A 25,662-nucleotide genomic window follows, 5' to 3' on the forward strand; every position below is an offset into this window, starting at 1 on the left:
GTGTCTTAATGACTTTACGGAATCAGACCAGCTATTAGATTGGATAAGTGATTATCCTTAGCGGCGGTATTACAATATAGATCTCAGTCTTCATAGTGTATCCTGACTTAATTGTGTATTATACTAGATTATATATAATTACATATATAATTACATCGAGTGTTTTATATATATTGTATATAGATTATAATTAGGAACCGTCAAAGGAAGCAGTCTGGACACTCGTATCACGTGATTTTGTGTTGGAAGCCTCTGATGCATCCTGTTTTAATTTATAAGTATCACGCAGTGGAATGTATTGTAGAACTTGAGTCAGGGGACCGATATAACATTTAGACCTACAATGCCAACTTAGTGACGTCACGGATTCGTAGTTAACAGTAAACATAAGTTCAAATGGTGAACGCTTCCAAAAGGACCAATGAGCTTGCAAAGCTGTCGCGAAAAGACAAAAATATCCTGTCAGTAAATGCTTTGAATTCTGAAACAGTATGTACATTATATGAGGAAATCGTCTTAATTCGGTTTCCCCAGAAATCATGGTATGATTTTCCTAATGGTACATACATCGCCAACACTCGGACCAGCAACTTAATCATCAATATAATAAAAGCATGTGACACTTGACTGAAAATTTATTCCATTCTCTTGATGATTATGTATAACCATGGGTCTTCTTTTTTTCTCTCTAAATCAAATCGTTAAGACCGAGTTCTAAGTTAACATAGCAAGACACACCGATGAATCCATCAATTCAAAAGATATTCGATTTTAACCTAAGGAAAATCATTCGTCATTTGTGACGTCATTCTATGATAACAAATAAGTTCGATCAAACTTGATCAGGCATAAATACATAACTCATATATCAAAGATGTTATCACAACATAATATCGTGTTAATTAGTGAAAATACAATATAACCATGCTATATATAACCAATTGCGTATGGACATCATTTCGCTAGTATTAGGCATCTACAAAGAATACTGTTTAGTAGTTCATAAAATATGTATCGCAGTTTATCGTCCAGGTCGTTTTTGGTAATATCTTTCTACAGCTTGTTCCGGAAACCAAGTCCTAACTGCGCCGGGATTGTTTGTCGTTTTCCGGCCCCGAGTCTACGCCTTGTCGAGCTACGCCCTAACTGTGCCCCGTGTATTGTTCCCCAGTCCCGAATCTACGCCTCGTTCCGGAAACGCTCTAGCCACGCCCTAACTGCGTCTGGCTTATAGTTGTGTGGTCCAGAATCACCAAAGTACATCACTGTATGATCATAAAGGATATACAAACGTTCCGGCACAGCCCCATACTGAAGTGCGTTCTGGTTATCCATGGGATCAATCAGTATAGGACATTTGAGATCGAAGTCCCGGAGCATTTCCGCGGCCTCGACCCTGTCCTCCAGAGATCTATGATCCTTCATATCCTGGAATTGGTGTCCGAATATCTGCCATCCCTCCACGGGATGTGCCTCCCGGATGTAGATGGTCAAGAAATCGGCGATGTCAGCAAAGTCGCGGATGATCTTCTTGATCTCCTCGACTTTTGCTATAAACGGAGGTCAGGAACAGCTTCCGAAGTTCAACAACAGAGGGCGTCCGGCCTTTTGAAAACTGTAGAGCTTTTCGTACGTTTTCGTATCCATGTTATAAAGACTTGTGTTAGGTGCTTTACGACCTAGAAATGTTTGCCTCGATAGTGCGTCTGCCAATAAAGCCTTAGAGTTTGAGGCGATTGTTTTGGATGATAAGTTCATGTCTAATTTTTGAATTCCGGGAATACCACTCTTCTTCAGCCTTGGCATTATAAAGTTTTTACAAAAAGTGATTTTCGAAAAGACGATGATTGTAGAGAAAAACAAGGCCTGCCCAATAATTCTCAGCAAACGTCCTGCCCTTTTTACCCATACAAATGGGACGTCGTCCGTCCAGAGGACATCCGGCGTCTTCATGGCCGTGTCTAAAATGTCAAATCAGTATTTCAATATTAATATATATATATCACTGTAAAAACGCAAAAAAACATACTGAAAGGTGTAATGTCATTTTTACGTTTCAAACATGTAATGCTTTCTTCTAAGAAAATAACTCTGTCGAAGGCATTAATGATAAATATAAATATATGTGTGTGGCCTATCTACATTTAAACTACATTTACCAATGGAAACTCGAATCAATAATTTATGTTTCAAGCAGGAAATCGAAATTTTTATGAAAGTCTTTTTGAAAGAAGAACATTGAAATGTTTTTGTTAAACGAATGCTGGTGTTGTGGTGGTTCTACCGATTTAAAGCCACATACTCCCGAACAACCTAAAATCCTAGTAGCACACGCGTATTAATGGCAATCCAAGATGCTCATTCACGCTCTCCCAACATTAAAATGACCACTGGCTTGGACGATTAACCGGGGAAGTCCTTGAGACTTCAGTGTATAAAAACAACTCGCCGCATTTATATTTATAGCGAGATTTGTCGCGGAGCCGAGAACGAGGTTATAACAACGTGCACTGCACATAAACTACACACATGGCCGTTGTTTACATATCGAGCATACGTGAACTTTCCGTTATAATGCTTTCATTTAAACTATTAACAGGATATTAGCGTAATACCCAGGTAACTGAACAAAATAAACAAACATAGTTTACATTTAAATACTTAATTTTAAAATGTAGCAATATGCATATAACAAAACATCGATAAAATCTTAGATCGGTGAAGTTGACAATGTTCAAAAGCTAACCAGCAATCCAATGGACGTCCGGAAAAATCAGAACTCGAGTCTATTCCTTTTTCTTCTCTCGTTAAATTCCAACGAGTCATTTCCTTTCCTAAGGAAATACTCGGGTTTTGCCGGTTCCACACAATTTTGTGTCTTTTTTCGGCACAATCTGTCTGCGTTTTCGCAGTTCCACGCTTGCGGCGTTCCGCCATTTTGTATGGACTGTAAAACCTGCCGTTGCATTGTGGGACTAATTTTTAGAGAAACTTGGTCCGGCAGCACAAGTTATTATTTTTGGGAATTCCCCGTATACTTTCATAAATACACATTTTCTTTCAGTTTCTGATTCACGATAATCTGTTAGAGAAGTTCAAAATGTAAACATTGATATAGTTTCTTTGGGAGTATGTGGCCCTAACACTCTAACATAGACTGTTTATAATCGAGATATGAATATAATTACTTTACATATATTGTATAATGTTATATATTTCGATTTATAACTTCATTTTATTCATATAATTCATTGTAGTGAGTTTGGTGATATTAAATCATTAAACGCTAACTAAATCCTCGTCGTATTAATCTGTGTGGTGATTAGAGACCAGGTGTGAACTTCACCACATGACGAGGAGACAATGGCAATCCTCACTGCTATTCTCATATTATACATTCCAGTGAATGTGTTCGCTTTACCTGGCATGTAGAATCCTACAGAGATAACGAGATCTGACTATAGAGGTTCTTGCTGTATTGTGGTCATAACATCTACTTAACAAGTGAGTAGTCCGTGTTTCCTCTGGCCCTGCAACCAGACTTAGACATTCGGACAGATAGATATCTGGTGTTGGACCAGAGTGCATTACATGATTGGTGAAGCTAAGATTTTGGTAATGAAAAAATCAATATGGTATGACAGAACAGCTACCTTAAATGTGATATTCATTTATCAAAAACACACATTTAGTCCAATATTGATGTTATAAATATCACACCTCACTTGAAGCCATTGCATTTGGCAAGTAACAGAACAGCTAACGACCCGAGCCGTAGCACACCTGACCGAAAATACAAAATTTCCTTTAGTGATTTTCTTCTTTCACAATTAGAATCAAGAAAACTATGCATAATATTTTTAAAACATCTTAGACATTAAACGGCAGGAATGCATTTTTACAAATTATAATTGGTAGACTATTTAGAAATAAATGTTGTATATTTTTTCTTTCCGCTCCACCCTGTTCTGATAGGGGAAGTAGGCCTACCGAGATCTACATTGTTTACATATGGCGTCGATTCAAGAGTGGAATTTTGACCCGATTATTAGCGATATTTTCCGCAGGTATAATATATTATAAGGGAAGTATATATATAATATGATGAATTGCATACTTCCAGTTTTATCTATATCAGAAATATTGAAATAAAAGTTATTGCAATACATTTGCGGCATTCACATATTGTCAAAACATACACAAAAGACCGTATACATTGTTAAGTAGAATAGTCGATATTTGCTGAATATTTCTGTTTCTGTCTACGATGATATGTAATATTTGGTCACCTTAATGGCACAGTGTTTCTCCACTTTTACATAATATATTAGCTAGATCAAATTCTTGATTTTGATAAACTTCACTACAGGTTCTACAGATATTTAGTCCGCCACTTACCTTATTCTCGAGGTCCTAGGTTGATTTGGTGTACATGTACCTGACCAGCTATACATGTGTACCCTAATCCGACAGTCTCAGTTTGTCACCCTCAGCCTAATCCGACAGTCTCAGTTTGTCACCCTCAGTATGTAAACAACGATGACGTTCTACACAGATTACATTCTGTGAAAGGTCAATATCGGGACCGAGGAAGACTGGAGAGTAAAACCGTGTATTAGACAGACTTTAGACACCATGCCTGTATTATGGTTCTTACACGACACATACACGTAGCAGAATTTATCGTGGCTTATCCGGAGTTTATTTCTCCTTCTTTTTGGTCCATTTTACGTTCGTTCTATCATTCTGGAGTTTAAATTTCGTCTGTCCATCCGTATTTGCTTGTGTTCTTTATTTACCATATACTTACTGTCCCGTTATACACGCATGCTTTGGTCGTGATGTTAAGTAAGTGTTTACGAATTCTCGAGACGGACGTTGATTAAAAGTAAGAACAAAATGTTATTTAGTATAATTTATGTTTTTCCCTGAAGTATAACTTCAGCTAGACGTGAGTTTTAATAATTTTTATTTTTTTTCATTTTTACCTCTTGTTCTTGAATGGAAGAAAAAAACCTATTAAAAACCGTCTTCATTTCCCCTATATATCGTGTACTCTAAGCCATTATGAAATGTTACCTGTATATTTACTTGTGATAGAGTACTTGAGAGAAGCCTTTCTGTGAACCACAGCTTTCTCCTAACGTATCGGGAATGGCAGATTGCAATGATTTGTTAAATCACTTTACGACACTATTTTCTGGGTTTTTTAAAATGTCATCCGAGTAGAATAACCGTTAGAAAATCTATAAGTGTAATTTCACTACTCGTTCCTAATTTAACAGAAATAACTTAATCAATTTCTAGTGTGCATTATGTCGAGGACCTTGCTTTTGTCATGTAATTTTCTGAACTGTTTGGCAAAATGTGCGCAAATGCATGTTTCAGGAGAACATAATTAGCTGGTGCGCCATTACACTCGCAGGTATATATAGCATACAAAAGGTGGTATTAACATGACCCCCTCACTGCGTAAACAGTGATTATCTTTTGCCTTAGAAATAGCATTGGCGATTGTGAATGATATCGAACAAATAAGTATAAGACACCATTATAAACTCTGAACACAACAAAAAGACTACTAATAGGAAAAATAGTTCAATCACTGAGGTAACAAAGAGGTATGGCGCATATTGGCCTGTTTCGACCTAACGATGACCGTTTTCAAAATTAGAAAAATCAATGTTAAAAACTGAGTTTTTGAATACAAACCTTAAATCTATAACATAAACATTCTTATTTGCGAAAAATGTTTGTTCATTGCAATGGATGTTTCATTAAATGACCGTAAAGTTTCATCATCGGGCTATTTGCAACTTTCGAGGGGGGTTCCCCGTATTCATATCATTTTTTGACACAGAGCGCATCGGAAGACCAACTTTTACTGTGTCTTATTTTATTCTATGTACCAAAAGACAAAAATGGTCCTCCGATGAGCTGGTCTCGAAAAAATAAAAAAACGTAGTTGATAAACATTTTAATTTTAGCATTAACTAGACTGACTATGACTGATAACATAAACATCACATTCCTGTAAGATCGCTTAGCGATCCGAACGTTCGGAGTTCGAATTACCAAGATGTATCTTATTCATATTTTGTTATGTTTCTAAGAATAATATCATTTAATTTTTCTTGGTCGTATATAAAAGATATTTTCAACATTAAATGCATATTTAATATCATTATTTAGTATTTAGTATAAAGACAGAAATGTTCAGATAGAAACTTTTCACTTGGATAAAAAAAGAGTGAAATCATAACCGATTTACTCCGTATCATTCAAAATAAAATGTAAATGAACTGCAGTGTCGACAACAGGCATACATTGATGAATAGTGTAAAATTCATATTTAAAATGACAATTTAACGGTATATGGTATTGATTGACTACATAATCCGTTCACAACACAACATCGCGCCAATGGACCATGACAATCTATTTTGGTACTGTGGGGATCACTGGGGTCACATGATATTTTACCTGTATTTTTAGCCCAGACTATCGCTGTACGTAGCCAAGGTCAAGATAAGCGGAAATAATTGCAGTAGGATGTAGAAGGTTAGATGTTGAGTACAAAAACGTTCATTATATAATGATGTCAATTGGAGCGTGATACGTGATAACAGTATGTCGGATTTCTTACATTGTGAAAACCAACAACTTTCAGGGAAATATTGTTACCGGTTCTTTCTATACCTAAGTGATTTCTAGATGATCCATTTTTAACACACGAATGACCTTCAATTGAATTACAAACAAATAAACCAATAGAGCATGACCCCAAAAAGTGCACGTGGCGACAGCTGATTATATAAACGCATGACCATTCAACCCCGTAGGTAAATGAGAATTCTGGACAGGCTGAGGGAGCATTTAAAAAGAAAATGGTGTCTAGAAGGAGGAATTCAGCGGTATTTTCCCGGATTATTGCGTTTTGGATGTAACAATTCGTATTTGGTGACACGGTAGAATAAAGATGCATGTTTGTTGATGACACGCGTTTGTTTATATTAAGGCCGATTCAATCTGAATCAATGTGCTTTTGTGCATTCTTTTGTAATTGGTAAATAAACGTAGATTTTCCGCTATTATGATGTTATAGTCTTGTGTTTTGGTACTTGCAGTATCTGAACAAAGATTTGACCCATCAACAGCACAAAATCTCTCCTTTGTCATCAGTCGGTTGACAAGTTCTATCCTAGGCATCCGAGGAATTCGAGGGCTCTACAATGTTGATTACTTCATACATCATGCCAATGTTGTTATATTAGAAATCGACCCAAACCTCATTTGACGTCAACAACGACAAACTCAACATGACGTTTTGATTAACCATGACATTTTATAGCAACTGTTGTTGAATTGATTTACAATGCATTTTATTTACTAATCATAATAAGAAGCAGTGTTAAAATTCCTGTTTTATTATATTCTCACGACTAATCACACCGTTCAGCTATCCTACAATGTACAACTGCCTATTACCCGATACCAGCCGTGCATCACGTCTTATCAAATACTTGTTTTAAAGGTATATCATAGGTACACCAAAATATCTATGTTAAAATAGAGACGTACTAATGAATCCATCGTTTCCAAAGGTGTTACTGTTTTACCAATGGAAATTCATCAGTCATTTGTAATGTTTCTATTATAATAAGACTGATAAAGTATAGATAAGTATAGGTTATATGGCAATAAAACATCATAATCACAGGAATCAGTTACAATACATCAACAGTCAAACATTTTCTCTAATCTATAAAGTATGAAAAAGTCCATAAGCTCACTTCTACCCCAGCTACCGGGTGGTTCATCAACTATGCATCAAAACCAAGCACTCATGTAAGTAGTCAAAGTCCTTGCAATTTACGCCTCGTTCCGGAAACGTGTCAACCAACTCCTCACTGCGTCCGGTTTGTAGTTTTCCGGTCCAGAATCACCAAAGTACATCACCGTATGATCATAAAGGATATACAAACGTTCCGGCACAGCCCCATACTGAAGTGCGTTCTGGTTATCCATGGGATCAACCAGTATCGGGCATTTCAGATCAAAGTCCTGGAGCATTTCCGCGGCCTCGACCCTGTCCTCTAGGTTTCTATGATCCTTCATATCCTGAAACTGGTGTCCGAGAACTTGCCATCCCTCCACGGGATGTGCCTCCCGGATGTAGATGGTCAAGAAATCGGCGATGTCAGCAAAGTCGCGGATGATCTTCTTGATCTCCTCGACCTTTGCTATAAACGGAGGTCAGGAACAGCTTCCGAAGTTCAGCACCAGAGGGCGTCCCGCTTTTTGGAAACTGTAGAGTTTTTTATAAGATTTCGTGTCCATGTCATACAGACTTGTGTTCGGGGCCTTACCACCAAGAGATGTTCTCCTTATAAGTGCATCGCTCAGTCTGACACGGATCCATGTTTTGATGGTTCGGTATGAAAAGTTCAAATCGAGTGTCTCTGTTCCAGGAACAGCGTTAGCTTTTCTCTTTGGCTGCGTCAATTTTCTCAAAAAAGGAATTTTCGATAGGATGACCACAAAAGTAAGAGATAACGTCTTCATCAAAACTACCGCGACATTTCTCGCGGTTTTCATCCAAATAAACGGAGCTTTGTCAGACCAGATTAAATCCGGCTTCTTCATGGCTATCTGCAAAACAAAACAAACATTCTGTTTTAAAACCCAAATATATATATCTCAGAATAAATATCTTAGCCATATATATCAAACCTTAAAAGCAAATAAATAATATCATTTTGTGAACTATGAACGCTATAATGTATATGGTAACATCGCCTCCATTCTTAGATGTTCGGGATCTTAATGACCATTTCTATCAGTGCTTCTTCAAATTCATATAGATCTTTCAAGCATCACTCCCTTTTTTTAAGGAACTAGCCGTACTATATACTGTACAGTAAATGGACGGAGGTTGAGATTTATTGAATGGAATACCGTATGAGTATGGCTGTGATGGTAAGGTGGCACTCCCTCCCTGATACGGTACAAGTACTAAAAAACACCAAATGCCCAGAACGTTGTAAGATATCCAAGTACACTAAGATTGCGTCCTCATTACTTCATTACTTTACATTAACTACCGCAGCCAATCCTTGCTTTAGAGTAGGTATAATATTTTAGATATGGACAGCAATGAGACTTTCTGTCTTGTGCACGATATCAAATACACATTTAGACATGTGTAGTGTGTGATAAACTGAAAATGACACTAACCATGAAAAAGTTGTGAAAACTGTGTCCAGGTATTGAAAATAAAACGTATATACTGTATGTGTATCAAGCTCTCTGCATTCTTTGTTTCTAACCAGGTAGGAAGTACATGTATATAATACTAGTGATCGGTATTGTTAGTGTTACCGACACTGTGTTGTTTTGGGAAGACTTTTCGAGATACGAGGTTATCTTTCCTACAGCATAATTATACAACATTTTACTGTAAAAGTGGAAATGTTTGCGTCGTGAAAATTTTCGCTTGATTCGTGATCATTAAATCTCCGCGAAAATATCCACACGCGAACATATTAACACGTGAAAATTCTGACAGGCGAATGTTTCCACCAAATAAACTACTAGTTCCTGATGGTAAATCATATCGGTATTCAAGCACCATGTGTGTCCGAGATAGCTCGTACTCAACTTTACATGCCCAATGACATCGCGAAAATATCCACACCGCAAACAGTTGTAAACTGACTAAGCGAAATTTACAGTATCAATGAATTGTATAAGTTGTTCCAGTCTATTGTCAATGAGTACAAGGTATATGTTTACGGAGATAAATATAGAATTGCCTGTTATTAAGACCTTTTGTGTTATATATCTAATGTAAAGAATCAAATTGATATGTACGTCACTTACCTGATGTGTTTCCCCAAGACTTAGTGGCTGGAAACGGCACCGCTAGACTCTATATGCAATATTTATATCCACCTGTACCCACGGCGCAACAGACCGGTTTTAATCTGTATCATGTCATAAACTAGAACATTCGAGGACACGTACTACCCTATATCAATCCAGGTACTAGACACAGAGTTGAGAATATCTATCTTTACATCTAACAAATTAACGTTCAATTCCAGCCAGCATTACGACTGAACTAGAGAACAATTATTTCTACATCTGTTTTCGTAATTTACTTACGTTGTAACCTACAAACAGTAAATATTAAAACGAACTCCTTCCTTTTACAGTCATTCGGCACCAATATATGCCTAACGTGTTATATCGATATCAATTTTGAGGATTTTAAACGTAACTGCACTGATTTGGTGATTTTATTATTATTTCAGACGAGCCTTTACAAACACTTTCAAAGCTAGTCCATAATAGTATAGACAACTGACTGGATTATTACTGGAGTTTGAGACATAGAAATGTGTAAACACATTTGCCCTTAATAGACTATAAATTGATAACTTGAAATCTTCTTTGAACTTACGGTTTCTTAGTCATTTTAAGGATGATACACGTGGACGAATCGACAGACTTTACCCTAGTTACCAAACATCCTAACATATTTCACTGAGGACACATTGACATGAACATTTCCCTGGAACAAACTCAAACAATACACAGTTCGCGGTAGTCAGAAGAAAGGCAATGGTCGTCCACGCATGGTCATGGCCATTTTCCTTGATACATGAAATGTTACATTTAAAAACAGACGAACCGGTTTGTCCACATAAATGATAAGGCTCAATATAGTGACATCAGTCTTCTTGTTTCTCGGTCGTGCTCTCTTCATTTGGATGAGATTTATCACGTATTCTTACAATTTGGGGTCGAAATTTGGTGACAAATATTCAAGTACCCGATCGGACGTAAAAGTTATGTGAGTCACCATTCAGACTATGTTCGAAGGTATTGGAGTCACCATTCAGACCGTGTTGAAAAGTATTGGAGTCACCATTCAGATCGTGTTGAAAGGTATGTAAGTCACCATTCAGACCACTTTAGATGTTTCCAGAAGCTCTGGCTTCCGCCCCGTGTGATTCCCATCGCCCGCTTCCCTCTGGACCAATAACAGTAAATAGTTAAATCCTCTCAGATCAAATGGAAACTCAAATACTATATTTAATCCGATGTTCCGTTTAATTACCACCTATATACAGGTATATGGCGTTTCCCCGTGTCGTATGTAACTGACACGACATTTCAAAGAAGTAAATCACGTGACAAAAGAACATCAAGCTTGTTCTGATCCTTTGAAATTCTAACACACATGGAGTAGAATCCCACTTTGTTACTCGGACTCGTGCACAAATAATTTGTTTTACATAGTTTAAGGTCTGGAAGTTATAACCACAACTGTATAACCTAAAGTTTCTCTCTAACGATTGTCGATTCGAACTCAAAGTTGACAAAATGAGACACATCAATGAAACTAGCATTTCAAAAGATATTGCATTTTTTATCAAAGGAAAATCGTTCGTCATCTGTGATGTCAATCAACGAAATCGCAGGTTCGATAAAAAAAGATAATGTTATGTGAAAGGTATGATCAAGCATTGTATATCTATTTCATAGTATTAGTACATGATAATACTAGCATATATATATTGTTTGAAGAAATGTATTTCCTTTCATCAGAAGTTTATGGCTAAAATTCTTTGTTTTTATATTTCACATTAAACTTAGCCCCGCAGCCTCCTCTTCATATCATTTCAGGCTGCGTCCGGTTTGTAGTATCATAATGGATATACAAACGTTCCGGCACAGCCCCATACTGAAGTGCGTTCTGGTTATCCATGGGATCAACCAGTATAGGACATTTCAGATCAAAGTCCCGGAGCATTTCCGCGGCCTCGAACCTGTCCTCTAGAGTTCTATGATCCTTCATATCCTGGAATTGGTGTCCGAGAACTTGCCATCCCTCAACGGGATGTGCCTCCTGGATGTAGATGGTCACGAAATCGGCGATGACAGCAAAGTCGCGGATGATCTTCTTGATCTCCTGACATTAGATACAGTGTATCATCGGAGGTCATGAGCAACTTCTGAAGTTCAGCACCAGAGGGCGTCCCGCTTTTTGAAAAACAATAACTGTACAGTTTTTTGTATGATCTGTACCCATGTCATACAGACTTGAGTTCGAGGCCTTACCACCTAGAAATGTTTTCCTCAAAAAGGCATCGACTTTTTTGGGTCTGCGTACCAATAGTTTGTGTTGATATGTTAAAATCACGTTCCTCTATTACAAGAGTACTCTTACGTTTTGCCTTTGACTGTATCAACTTTCTCGAGAAACGATTTTTATAAAGGACTACCATAAATGTTAAAATTAACTTCTGTGCCAAAATTACCCTGATACTTCTCGCAGTTTTCATTCAAACAAATGAAGCTCTTGTCCGACCAAATTAAATCCGACTTCTTCGTGGCTCTCTGTAAAACATTTATTCTGTATTAAAATCAACCAATATGTAAGAAATATATCTTAGAAAATATACAATGTTGCAAATTTGCCAAACATTAAACACAAATAGATAATGTGATTTTGTGAACTATGCCGAGATAATGTATACGGTAACTTTGCCTCTATTATTGGTTGTTCCGGATCTTACTGATCATTCCCATCAGTGCTTCTTCTAATTCATCGAAATCTCTAAAGCATCACGCAGATTACTTACAGAAACTGGTTGTTTTACATACTGTACAGTATATGGACGGAGATCGCAATTCATTGTAAGAATATTTGCTTAGTACTTAATTCTAACATTATACGTTTAGACTTCAAGATCAGTGTCGTGTGTTCCATATAGGTATGGCTGTGGAAGAAAAGTTGTCTCTCGCTGATCTGGTATATATAATAGAAAACACCCAATACCCAAGATAGAGTAATATATTCAAGTACACTAAATCGCTTCCTTATTACTGTAATCTAAACTACCACAACAGATCATTGATTTAAACCCATAAAAGCAGCAATGTTCATGATATCCATTACATATCCAGACATGTGTAGTGTGTGATAAACTGAATATGACACTAAACATGAAAAGGTTGTGAAAACTGTGTCCAGGTATTACTGTTATTGTGTTGTCGTGGTTAGACTTACCGAGTTACGCGAGGATTTGTTCCTAATGTATAATTTGTACCTGTATATTATCTAGTATACGGTGTAGGAAATACTAAACAGTTGTGTGGGACATTTCTAAATATAGGTATGGCCTGTTATCTAGTCCTTTTGTATTTTTTATCTAAAGCAATGAATTGAATTGATATGAAGTCACTTACATAATGTACATGTTTTTCCCCAAGACTTAGTGGCTGGGACCACCAGTCCCCATATTTACCCTACATATTGACATGATTCATCGTCGTATCAGCGCTAGACCGGTTATGATCTTTATCGGGTCATTTACTAGAACATTGAGTCCAAGACATACCTTTATAATCCAGTTAATAGATCTAGAGGTGATGTAAGAATTATATATCATTACATCTAACAGATTAACATCCAAAGCCAGCCAGCACCGACTGAACTAGGCCACAGATCACATTTCTTTCTCCGCTATTGTAATTTATCCTCGCCGTAAGCTGAAAAAAACAAAGGCGGCCAATATTGGAATTCCCGATCGGACGTGAGAAAGCATGGGAGACACCAGTCCGACCATGTAATTGGATGTTTCCAGAAACTCCAGCTTCCTCCCAGAATGCCACTCATCTCGCGCTTCCCTCGGAACCAATAAGAGTGATTAATTTCAGTTGGTATTACCTATTTCGCAATTCTGTTTAGATCATGTTTATGACATTATTGTCCTGTATTGTTGTGGTTATGCCCTCTGACAAAACACTTAACCTTGATCGCTCTAAGTAGCATACAGCCGGCATCCAATATGTTGTTCAGTGAGGTAGCCACCGGCTACCTCAAAGATATTCTGCCTCAAAATGATCCTGACAATCCACGGAGTGATCAACCCAGCGAACAAACAATGTATTACAGTGAAGAGGGGATATACTACAGAGTTGTGTCTGAACGCAAATTTAGCAGTTTTCATCGGTTTACAAAACGATGACTCGAATTTCCATGGTACCCTGGTTATTTTGACTACCGGTGTAAAGAATGACGTTTAAATCAAATACAATGGCTGAACTAACTAAACGGTTTCATCAATATTCATTAATTTGAGAAAATTCAAGAACTTATTTTTTTCCATTACAGAATTTAACGAAAGTTCTTTACCTAAAATATTTTTCTTTAATTATGTAATGCAGAAAATAATATAGAATATAGAAAAAAAAAATACGTGACGGGCTTTCCTCAATTTTATGAACGTTGATAAAACTGGAGCGGAAGAGACGAAAGATTAACAAGATATACTAAGGCATGTTTTCATGACAGTTCTCTTAGTAAAAATAATAGATATTTCAATGTTAGTATGATGCCCTAAAGTCAAAAAGAGGAATTATGTTTAACGCTTTTTCGTGTCCTGACATATTTCCTGACTATCCTGTTCTTGTTGACATAATTATATTGCCATTGTATAGACGAGATATATTTTAATCATCCGAGTGAATTCAACGACAATCATTAATTCCTGTCATATGAAATTGAAAAACGTTCAAATTCTTCATTTAATATTGTTTCTAGTTATTTACCCTCTGAATACAAACATGCACATACATGTGGGATTTTCCCTGTGTCGTATGATACTGACCCGACATTTCAAAGAAGTAAATCACGTGACAAAATAATCTCAAGTTTGTTTCTATTCCACAAAACTTTAATACACATGGAATAAAATCATAATTTGTTATTTCCGGAAGCCGGTTAATGTCACTTGAATTAAACATTTTATGCCGTAATTATGACATTCGGGTGTTGTAAGTACAACATAACTATCTCGTAATAACGACTTAATCATCTCGTAAGTACGACTTAGTACACTGTACGAGTTATTTATTCACACCACACTTTGTCCTTCTTGCGTCATGACGCCACTTCTTGTATACGTCATATTGTGGCGTCATTAGAAAAGAAGACCCAATTTGCTTGGCTACTCTAATGTTAAAATGTTGAAACTTTTGTTTTGTTTTGTTTTGTTGGGGTTTTTTTTTGGGGGGGGGGGGGGGGGGGGGGGGGGGCTTCATATGTTATGTACCATGCGCTAAAATATCTAACACAACTGATTAGCGAATAGGTTTTTACCCTAAGATGCCGCCATATGACAAAAACCTGGATTGGATTTTTTTCAAAAAAGACATGTATATTTCACGGTTGAATAGAGATGTACAATTTCACGGTTGAATAGAGATGAACAATTAGAGTATAATATATATTTAAAGTGCAATATAGGAAAGGTACAAAGACTACATACATGGTGTAGCAATTGTATATATGCGGAAATAAATAAACACAGCAACCGTTCCATGGTTCCACGTCTGTGAACAACCACATTTTATGAGTTCTTACTAAGTCCAACTTACGAGATAACGAGATTGTATTTACGACATGCCAAGTCGTAATTATGACAAAAACTTACTTCATGTTGCATTAACCGGCTTCCTGAGTTACTCGATCTCGTGTTAAAATAGGAGGTTATAGCAACATCTGTGAATCGTATGTAATCTAAAATTTTCTCCATTAATTGTCGATCGAACTCCTAGTTAACATGGAGAGACACATCAATGAAATCATCGTTTCCAATGATATTCTATATTTTATCAAAGGAAATTCATTCGTCATCTCTGATGTCAATCAACGAAACCAAGAGTTCGATAAACAAAGATAATGTTATGAGAAAGGTATGATCAAGCAGTGTATAACTATATCATAGTATGAGTACATGATGATACAAGCATATATAGTGTTCGTAGAAAAGTCTGCATTCTTCTCCAGTTCATGGAGTAAAAGTCTTCGCTTTCCTATTTCACATCAAACTTAATCTCGCAACCAATACGGTATATGACACTTTCAGCTATAATGTTCTATGCCTCATTCCGGAAACGTTCCAGCCACGCTCTAACCGCGTCCGGTTTGTAGTTTTGTGATCCCACATCTCCAAAGTACATCACCGTATGATCGTAAAGGATATACAAACGTTCCGGCACAGCCCCATACTGAAGTGCGTTCTGGTTATCCATGGGATCAACCAGTATAGGGCATTTGAGATCGAAGTCCTGGAGCATTTCCGCGGCCTCGACCCTGTCCTCCAGACATCTATGATCCTTCATATCCTGGAATTGGTGTCCGAAGACTTGCCATCCCTCCAGGGGATGCGCCTCCTGGATGTAGATGGTCACGAAATCGGCGATATCAGCAAAGTCGCGGATGATCGTCTTGATCTCCTCGACGCTTGCTATAAACGGGGGTCAGGAACAGCTTCCAAAGTTCAACACCAGAGGGCGTCCTGGCTTTTGAAAACTGTATAACTTTCTGTACGTCTTTGTATCCATGTCGTACATGCTTGTATTGGGAGCTTTACGACCTAAACATGCTTTTCTTATAAGAGCATCTACAAGCCAATCTCTGGTCCTTGATTTTATTGAATGTGTCGATAAATTCACATCTAACTTTTCACTTCCGGGATTACCTTTAGTGATTGACTTTGCCAATTTCTTGAAGAAACTAATTTTCGTTGCGACGACCATCAAGGAGAAAAGGATTATTTCTACCAAAATAAAAAACAAATTCAACGTAGTTTTGATCCATCTGAATGGGGCGTCGTCCGTCCAAAGTTTGTCTGGTTTCTTCATGGCTGCGTCTGCAACATAAAACATTTACCTTCAGAAAAAATCACGAAATGCATTAAAGAAACAAATTTCGGGAAATCCTGAATATTCCCGCTACGGCTTTCGGCAGTACACTGCAGTTGAAATACTCTATACATAATTGATTTGTTAAATAATGTTATATATAAATACTAAACAGCAAATGATTTGGAGCATACAGACGGAAAAGAAACATCAATATGTATAAAATCACTAGCGATTATTAAACAGGGTTACGTGTCTACTATAGTATTTCTTACAAAAACATTATTCTGTCTTTCGAGATGTACCTGTAAAGACTTTGGGTAGCCATAATTTACGGCATTTGAATGGTATTAAACGCTTGAAGTGGCAAAATCGCATTCTTGATAATATTGTAGTGTAAAATGCGTACTTCTATTTTTCAACGTATTTCCAATAATCAGGAAACAACAGACAACTAATTTCCAATTAAACGCACCTACCTGTGTGACGTTTAGCATTAGCGTGGATCACTATGAAGATTGTATTTGTTTATGTTTTAGGGGGTTTACGTCCTCGTAACAGCCATTATCATTTTACGATGGGTGTCAAGGAGACACATAGGGTAAGAAAAAAAGCACAGAAGGACAGACTAGTGAGGTCACCTCATACCACAATATTGCTTACCCGCTCCTGTACGGGTTTACAATATGGAACTATAACATAGATATAAAATGGTGATTTGTTGTGGTGAATACTACTGGGAGACGTTGTATTTGAGAAATGCCCGCGATGCGTGATCACGGCGTGATCCAATGTCCCGGTTTTCAATGTTTGAGATTTTGTAACATCACGTGTCTCGACTGTTTAACACATGTATATCCTTCTGTCCATTGATAAGGGTTAGTTATCACCAATATCAAAGTGTGGAAATAGTCGTACAAATATAAACCAAGCTGACAATGTGAAAAAGAATGTAGAACTGATGCCAACATAACCTATTGTTGTACATCAACAAGTTTTCCATACCTGATAATCATGTGGCTGATACTGAAAATAATGTTGAAAACAAGACATATACATGCATAAACAGAGCTGATGAATTTGACAGGTAATATTAACTACAACATTAAAACGGCGTTTAACTTGTAGTATTAGGTCTTTCAAAATACATATAGCATCTGGATGATAATTTGTTCTTGTTCAATTATATTAATCAGTCATTACAGTTATACAAAAATATATAAGTATCAAATTTCGTTTCGATAACATAAGTTGAAATTTTAATTCTCTGGATATATTATTCCGCCTGTCAAATCCAATCGGTAGTCTAAGGTTACGTGTCGAATTTGACAGTAAACACTACATGTAGCTAGTCGTGAAGGGAGATGTACCACGGCATTTCTAAAATTACGAAAGTCTTGATCGTAAATTCTGTAGTTAGTCTATTGAGGGATATTAGAGCATCGTTTTCCAAATATATATATGAACAACTCTTTACGTGTAAGGAAAACAATAATTTTCAAACATTGTATACTAGTAAAAATATGTAATAACTTGAATTTATCAAAGATGTTTTTGGTATTATTTAACCCGGAGAACTATAGGTATATAAGCATTGTTTATTTTTATTAAATTATTTAGATTATTTATAAAATCTGTCTCATAGTTGGTCAATTCTATATACAGTCAAACGAACTTTGGTACTTGCACAGCGTAACTCCCCGCAGTTCTCCACATACCCTTAATATATGTGTCGATGTTTTCAATTTAAGGATATGTTTATAGAACTTTGAATGCAGACCTTCTAAACGTTCGTTGTTACAACAACTCTAAGCCTCATATCCGTATCATATTGTCGGATGAATATCTTTATCAAAGATGTCGAATTTACAGTCACTCGAGAAGGCATGATTTTTAGCATAGGACCATACATGTGCATGACCATACAACCATAATATATAAGTGTTTGCTGTTTATATTTTTCTTTCTTTCATTATCTCCTATTTATAGTATCCACAACATAAAGCAGTACATACAATAGTTCAACTTGTCTCCAATTTCCCCGCAAAATTCGAAAATTTTTAATTCGATAGACCTTTACAATAATCTTATTTCAGAGAGTCTTCCAGATCTATTCTACACAGTACCCATTACGCACCATATCTAAGTTGCCTAGTTCGGCGTCAATTATTCTTTTTTGTTATAATGAATGACTGTTGACGATGATCAGGACGGTAAAGTACGCAGTTTGACAAAAACTTTCCGCTCGTGACAAATTGGAAATGTCCGGTTGAAGCAGAGTTACGAGAAATTTAACATTAAGCTTTCCTTTTAGGTAGAAACAAGTTCATATTCCATGTTTAAGATAAAATATTCCGCTTGAGGTTAAACGTTCTACTGCTTCTTGTCTCGATGTATTTGTTCGTGCCTTCGGTTTGATAGACTAAAAGTATTCCTCACAGTCAATTCTCTATCTACGCAACCTTATCAAATACGTTGACAAATTATCTGGTAGACTGTAGACTCATTTGTGTCATATCAAGCAGACAGTAATTCTCTGTAGACTCAATTGTGTGTCGTATGGAGCAGACGGCCCCTCTCTGTAAACTCATTTAAGTGTCGTATGGAGCAGACAGTCCCTCTCTATAGACTCATTTCTGTGTCGTATGGAGCAGACAGTCCCTCTCTATAGACTCATTTCTGTGTCGTACGGAGCAGACAGTCCCTCTCTGTAGACTCATTTGTGTGTCGTATGGAGCAGACGGACCCTCTCTGTAGACTCAATTGTGTGTCGTATGGAGCAGACGGCCCCTCTCTGTAAACTCATTTGTGTCGTATGGAGCAGACAGTCCCTCTCTATAGACTCACTTGTGTGTCGTACGGAGCAGACAGTCCCTCTCTGTAGACTCATTTGTGTGTCGTATGGAGCAGACGGACCCTCTCTGTAGACTCATTTGTGTGTCGTATGGAGCAGACGGACCCTCTCTGTAGACTCATTTGTGTGTCGTATGGAGCAGACGGACCCTCTCTGAAGACTCATTTGTGTGTCGTATGGAGCAGACGGTCCCTCTCATGTAGACTAATTTGTGTGTCGTATGGAGCAGACGGCCCCTCTCTGAAGACTCATTTGTGTGTCGTATGGAGCAGACGGACCCTCTCTGAAGACTCATTTATGTGTTGTATGGAGCTGACGGCCCCTCTCTGAAGACTCATTTGTGTGTCGTATGGAGCAGACGGACCCTCTCTGAAGACTCATTTATGTGTCGTATGGAGCAGACGGCCCCTCTTATGTGTCGTGTGGACCAGACTCTCCCTCTTTGTAGACCCATTTGCGTGTCGTATGGAGAAGACGGACTCATTTGTGTGTCGTATGGATCAGACTGCCCCTCTCAGTAGACCCATTTATGTGTCGTATGGACCAGACTGTCCCTCTCTGTAGACTCATTTGTGTGTCGTATGGAGCAGACGGTCCCTCACTGTAGACTCATTTCTGTGTCGTATGGAGCAGAATTTGTGTGTCGTATGGAGCATATTAACTCTCTTTGAAGTAGAGACCAACCAACCAATTGTTTTCCCATAGACCTTAGTGTTAACGTTTTGGATTATTTCATTCAAATTCTTGAATTGAATATGACGATTATGGTTTATAACAAAAGTTTAGGGTCTGATATAACACCTAATCAAAAAAAAAAGTTGGGTCCTTCAGCTCAAATTTTCTCCAGGGTAGCCATTTTGAAAATAGGTGAATTTCGCAGTAAAAATTCTCAAAAATCTTAAATGTTTACCTGTTTACTATTATTACGTGAACTTTTGGGAAAAAAAACAATCGGACTTAAGAAATTTATATCATCATTTCTTATTGATAGTTACCTATCAGGCTACATATCTATTTTCTCACTTCATAACATACTGGCCAATCAGTGGCTGCCAGACATTTTATCCTTGGCTCAACGTTCTATACACAGGGGCTGTTTCAAAAATATATTTTTTCAATTGGTTGGTTGTTCCCTGAAGACACATTTGTGTATCGATTCATTTGTGTGTTACAATATAATGCTTTTTACTTTTGTTCCGTAATACAGGTTCATACAATGCAGCTAAGACTATAGGAATATTTATTCTCTGCCACAATACTGAGACTTAGATAAGATTAGACAACAACCTTCAATACCATACTTAACCAAAGTACATAGAAAACCCATAGTGTCTGTTGTGTTCCGCTCATAACTGCCAAACAAGGTAAATATAAGGTTGTAGAAGCATACAAGGAAAGATACATAAAGACGTGATATCAAGTGTCACCTGCTTTAAAAATGGATTGCCCTGAGCACGTGTTGTTCCGTCAGGTGAATATTTATTTGCATTACAATAGATAATGGCGATCGTTGATTACAGAAAACATGTAATACAGTAGATAGCACAAGAGGTGTTGGTGTAGACCGACCACCCGGAAGAACAACCATTAATCAGAGACATTTATATCAGACTGTTATTTATGTCTCTGCCTAATGAAATAATTACAATGTAGCTTTAAGTCTTTTGTTTTAATATATAAGTATATGGATAACACACTGAAATCATACATACATGTACAGTCCGGTCTGTAAAGGGTCAACATCCAAAATGTTATAACCACGTGGATCTCTTATCACTTCCTATAAATAGTACATATATTTACCTTTCCCTGCACACATGTAACTATATTATAATTTCTTATCTACCTGGTCAACATCCATGTTCTCCGTGTATTAAAAACCCTCTTACATGTTCCATCTTTGGCAGATTGATATATTTTACTTACATGTTATGTCTACTATACGGATCCTGCAGACTATTAGAGTACAGCTACAAAATGGACATCTAATCCTACGGAGACTCCCAGAGTACAGCTAAGTAGGGGACGTCTAATCCTACGGAGACCCTCAGAGAACAGCTACATGTACATGATCTAATTCTACAGAAACTCTCGGTTTACAGTTACATGTAAGATAAGACCCGGGTACCGGGTAGATCTAATCTTACGGAGACTATTTCGTGATTGCTCTGCATGTAAAGGTCGTTTTCTGGGCCGACTTAAAATGTCAACAACAAGAACGGTGTTGTGTTGGGGTCCTGCCTGACACATTCATTATATTTTTAAATCCGAATAAAAGCAACCAATTGAAGTGCAAAATGTAATTTTATACAATTGTTAAAAAGATAACACAAATGCGTTACCATAATAAACCTACCAAAAATACATACAACACAGGTGAGTTACAATATGTAAATACATATTACACCCGTTTATTTGTTGTTGGACATATTCCACCAATTGCATTAGATGATTTTACAATGATGAACAATCATCTTAGGAGGTCATGGTGACTATCGGTGAGGGTGTCTCAGTGCGAGGCAAGGACACAAGTTATGAAGTGAATCAGACACACACGATACGTGTCACAGAATCTCATGTTTATCAGAAATATAAAGACACGAGCCGTGTTTTATATGACCAGGTTATCAACCTGTACATAGGATATCGATAACATGGCTAATTACCACACGAAGTGCTCTAGAGATCGAACAAATCTCTCTATTGATTTTTGACGCGTTATACGACTTTTATACGTTCCTTATGATCCGGTAGTCGGTTACACATCGAAGGTCACCTGTACATTGACTCAATTCAATTCAATTCAATTTATTTCCAAATGCTACATAGCATATAGGATTCCAAGATACATATATATAATATAACAATTCATGCTTACAAAATGGCGGAGAACTAATTCTGACTATTACTGAACCAAACAAAAATTATAAAATACAGGTGACATGTTTATAGTATGCGTATTACACTGTGACTTCGTTGGCATCATATACATATCTTGCTAACTTACGAATTTCGCCAATATTATTAACGCACAGTAATTGGATAAGTTTATACATCGACGGTTTGCGCCCGTTTAATGGTTTGATGTATTTTTTCCTTAAATCATGCAAACTTTTGCATACAAGAATAAAATGATACTCATCTTCAATATCTTGTCTACATTTAGTACAAAGTCTTTGTTCTCTTGGTAAGTGGACATATCTACCTGTCTCGATAGCTAAGTTATGAGCAGACAGACGTAATTTCGATAAACATGATCTATATTTTACAGGTATATACTTTGTCAAATAAAACTGCAAAGTAAAATGATCAACTAGATATTTATAAAGTACACTTTAGACGAGGTATCAAGTAAACCTCTTAGATATTGCTGTTGTTGATCAAAAATATTTTGTTTTATCAGTACAAGTACTTTTTTTATAATTATAAGTATAATGGTGTACCCATACATTACCAAAGCCAAGAGAAAAAAGACAACGTTTAACATAGATAGCCCTGTTAAAACACTTACCAGTATTATCATTACATAAAAATGAGTAAGCTGTGTTCAAAATACAATTGTTCGTGTTCAGTAGTAGAACCAATATTTAATCATTCTGTATTTTCTAATACATTCCAATGGATATCGCCCAAGTTCAAAATACACCATGGCATTGCAGGTAGTTATTTTTAACTTGAAAACTTGAAAGGAGAGCAAACATAGCCTTCTGGCCTTGATCAGCTAATTGTTTCTGCGTATCATTGAATTTATTATTATACTTGAGCTTAACTCCTAAATAACTGAAAAAATCCACAATTTCTACTACATTACCATTATATATCCAAGTTTCATTATCTTTTAATCGACCCCCATTTCAAAAGACTACGATCTGTGTTTTTTTCTGTATTTACAGTTAATTTTCACTTGTTTGAATAATCATATAGACTATCTAAAAGACTTTGAAGACCTTCCACCGATTCAGAAAACATGATAAGGTCATCTGTGTACATAAGGAGGAATCAGCTTAATTCACCGAAAGCATAGGCTTTAGCACCACTCTCTATAAAAGAAGTTTCAAAATCGGTTACGAAAAGTGAAAACAAAATATAGACTCTCTGATGATCGGGTAGACAGATATATACCGACGCTCAACTGTACATTGACTCTCTGATGATCGGGTAGACGGATATATACCGACGCTCAACTGTACATTGACTCTCTGATGATCGGGTAGACGGATATACACCGACGGTCACCTGTACATTGACTCTCTGATGACCGGGTAGACGGATATACACCGACGGTCACCTGTACATTGACTCTGATGATCGGGTAGACGGATATACACCGACGGTCACTTGTACATTGACTCTGATGATCGGGTAGACGGATATACACCGACGGTCACCTGTACATTGACTCTCTGATGATCGGGTAGACGGATATACACCGACGGTCACCTGTACATTGACTCTCTGATGATCGGGTAGACAGATATATACCGACGGTCACCTGTACATTGGCTCTCTGATGATCGGGTAGACGGATATACACCGACGGTCACCTGTACATTGGCTCTCCGATGATCGGGTAGACAGATATATACCGACGCTCAACTGTACATTGGCTCTCCGATGATCGGGTAGACAGATATATATACCGACGCTCAACTGTACATTGACTCTCTGGTGATCGGGTAGACGGATATATACCGACGGTCACCTGTACATTGACTCTCTGGTGATCGGGTAGACGGATATACACCAACGGTCACCTGTACATGTACATTGACTCTCTGATGATCGGGTAGACGGATATACATCCAACGGTCACCTGTACATTGACTCTCTGATGATCGGGTAAATGGATATACACCGACGATCACCTGTACATTGACATTTGATGCCTGTTTCATTGTCTAATAATCCTACATATGATGTAATTAATTGTTATTGTAAATTTTACGGGTATGTGTTAACTGCAATTTAATTCAGATATACAGTCTTACCAATGAAGACATTTGTCCCTCTAGTCGATAGCGATGAGCGAGTTTATTAGTACTGTAACCACCGATGAAATATAAGTGAAAGGCATTGTCACAGTAAACATCTACAATATAACAATACAAAACGAGCGTACATATCGGACCGACGCACGGCCTTATCAATAACAGGGCCCTGACTATGACCCACCCAGGGGAGACAATCCTATTACCCAATCTGTCCGTGATCTACGATACGGTCCACATGGACACTGTGCTTAGTTCCGTGTACACACAGAACTGGGACATACCGTGACGTCATGACATATCTCACCGTAAACATGAATGGTACTTAGGGATGGTTTCTAGATTGTCATGCCATTCATCCGAATTGATTGTCAACCTTCCGATTCGCTTCAAAAATAAAATGAAACCAACCATTAGTGCATCACATGACAGAATACTGACAACACGAATGGGTACCATGAGGCGATAGTGCCCGCTCCTGGGACGATATTGCACGTGAATCGATGTTGACGTCACTGCTACTGCTTTGGGACGTTCAAATGTGAGAAATTCAAGGAACAGATAGGATTTCCTGTGGACGGATTTTGTATTTGTTGTGTAGGTGTATCTGTGTGGCATCAGTTTTCAAATATTTCGGATCAATAACAAACTCGATCCGTGTTATCGTTTGGAATAAACATGTGCTGGTATTGACTTGGATAGAACTGAAATATATAAAGGACCTTGTTGAGTATTGTCATTAGTGTACGTTATTAGTGTACGTCATTAGTGTACGTCATTAGTGTACGTCGTTAGTGTACGTCATTAGTGTACGTTATTAGTGTACGTCGTTAGTGTACGTCATTAGTGTACGTTATTAGTGTACGTCGTTAGTGTACGTCATTAGTGTACGTTATTAGTGTACGTCGTTAGTGTACGTCATTAGTGTACGTCATTCGTGGAGATGTCGTATAACCGTAACACAACTGGTTGTTGTATTCTGTGATGTGATCTCCCATTGATCCCCGGTATTCTGATGTACAATTCATTGTTAGGACTGTCGCGATTTCAGTAAAGGTTTTTCGGGTTTTACCCTGTTTAAGCGTTAACGAACTATAT

General features: G+C 37.4%; 3 protein-coding genes and 1 pseudogene across 3 annotated transcripts; all 4 read right to left on the reverse strand.

Moving 5' to 3' along the window:
- Nucleotides 1-617: 617 nt before the first annotated feature.
- Nucleotides 618-4,617, reverse strand: LOC117325569 (type I iodothyronine deiodinase-like). The gene is made up of 2 exons (XM_033881894.1): nucleotides 4,399-4,617; nucleotides 618-1,961 (listed from the first exon to the last, which is right to left on the reverse strand). Exon 2 carries the CDS (start codon nucleotides 1,951-1,953, stop codon nucleotides 1,180-1,182), a length of 774 nt encoding a protein of 257 aa, XP_033737785.1. The 5' UTR covers nucleotides 1,954-1,961; nucleotides 4,399-4,617; the 3' UTR covers nucleotides 618-1,179.
- A 2,748-nt stretch (nucleotides 4,618-7,365) lies between these two features.
- On the reverse strand, nucleotides 7,366-9,933 carry LOC117325570 (type I iodothyronine deiodinase-like). The gene is made up of 2 exons (XM_033881895.1): nucleotides 9,883-9,933; nucleotides 7,366-8,652 (listed from the first exon to the last, which is right to left on the reverse strand). Exon 2 carries the CDS (start codon nucleotides 8,644-8,646, stop codon nucleotides 7,873-7,875), a length of 774 nt encoding a protein of 257 aa, XP_033737786.1. The 5' UTR covers nucleotides 8,647-8,652; nucleotides 9,883-9,933; the 3' UTR covers nucleotides 7,366-7,872.
- Nucleotides 9,934-11,072: 1,139 nt separating this feature from the next.
- LOC117326454 lies at nucleotides 11,073-15,514 on the reverse strand (annotated as a pseudogene).
- LOC117325571 (type I iodothyronine deiodinase-like) lies at nucleotides 15,100-21,587 on the reverse strand. Its single transcript, XM_033881897.1, has 2 exons — nucleotides 21,503-21,587; nucleotides 15,100-16,730 (listed from the first exon to the last, which is right to left on the reverse strand). The coding sequence occupies exon 2, from the start codon at nucleotides 16,720-16,722 to the stop codon at nucleotides 15,955-15,957; it is 768 nt and encodes a 255-aa protein (XP_033737788.1). The 5' UTR covers nucleotides 16,723-16,730; nucleotides 21,503-21,587; the 3' UTR covers nucleotides 15,100-15,954.
- Between the last annotated feature and the right edge of the window lie 4,075 nt (nucleotides 21,588-25,662).

Source organism: Pecten maximus, chromosome 4, assembly GCF_902652985.1.
Source record: "Pecten maximus chromosome 4, xPecMax1.1, whole genome shotgun sequence".
NCBI classification, from domain to species: Eukaryota; Metazoa; Mollusca; class Bivalvia; order Pectinida; family Pectinidae; genus Pecten; species Pecten maximus.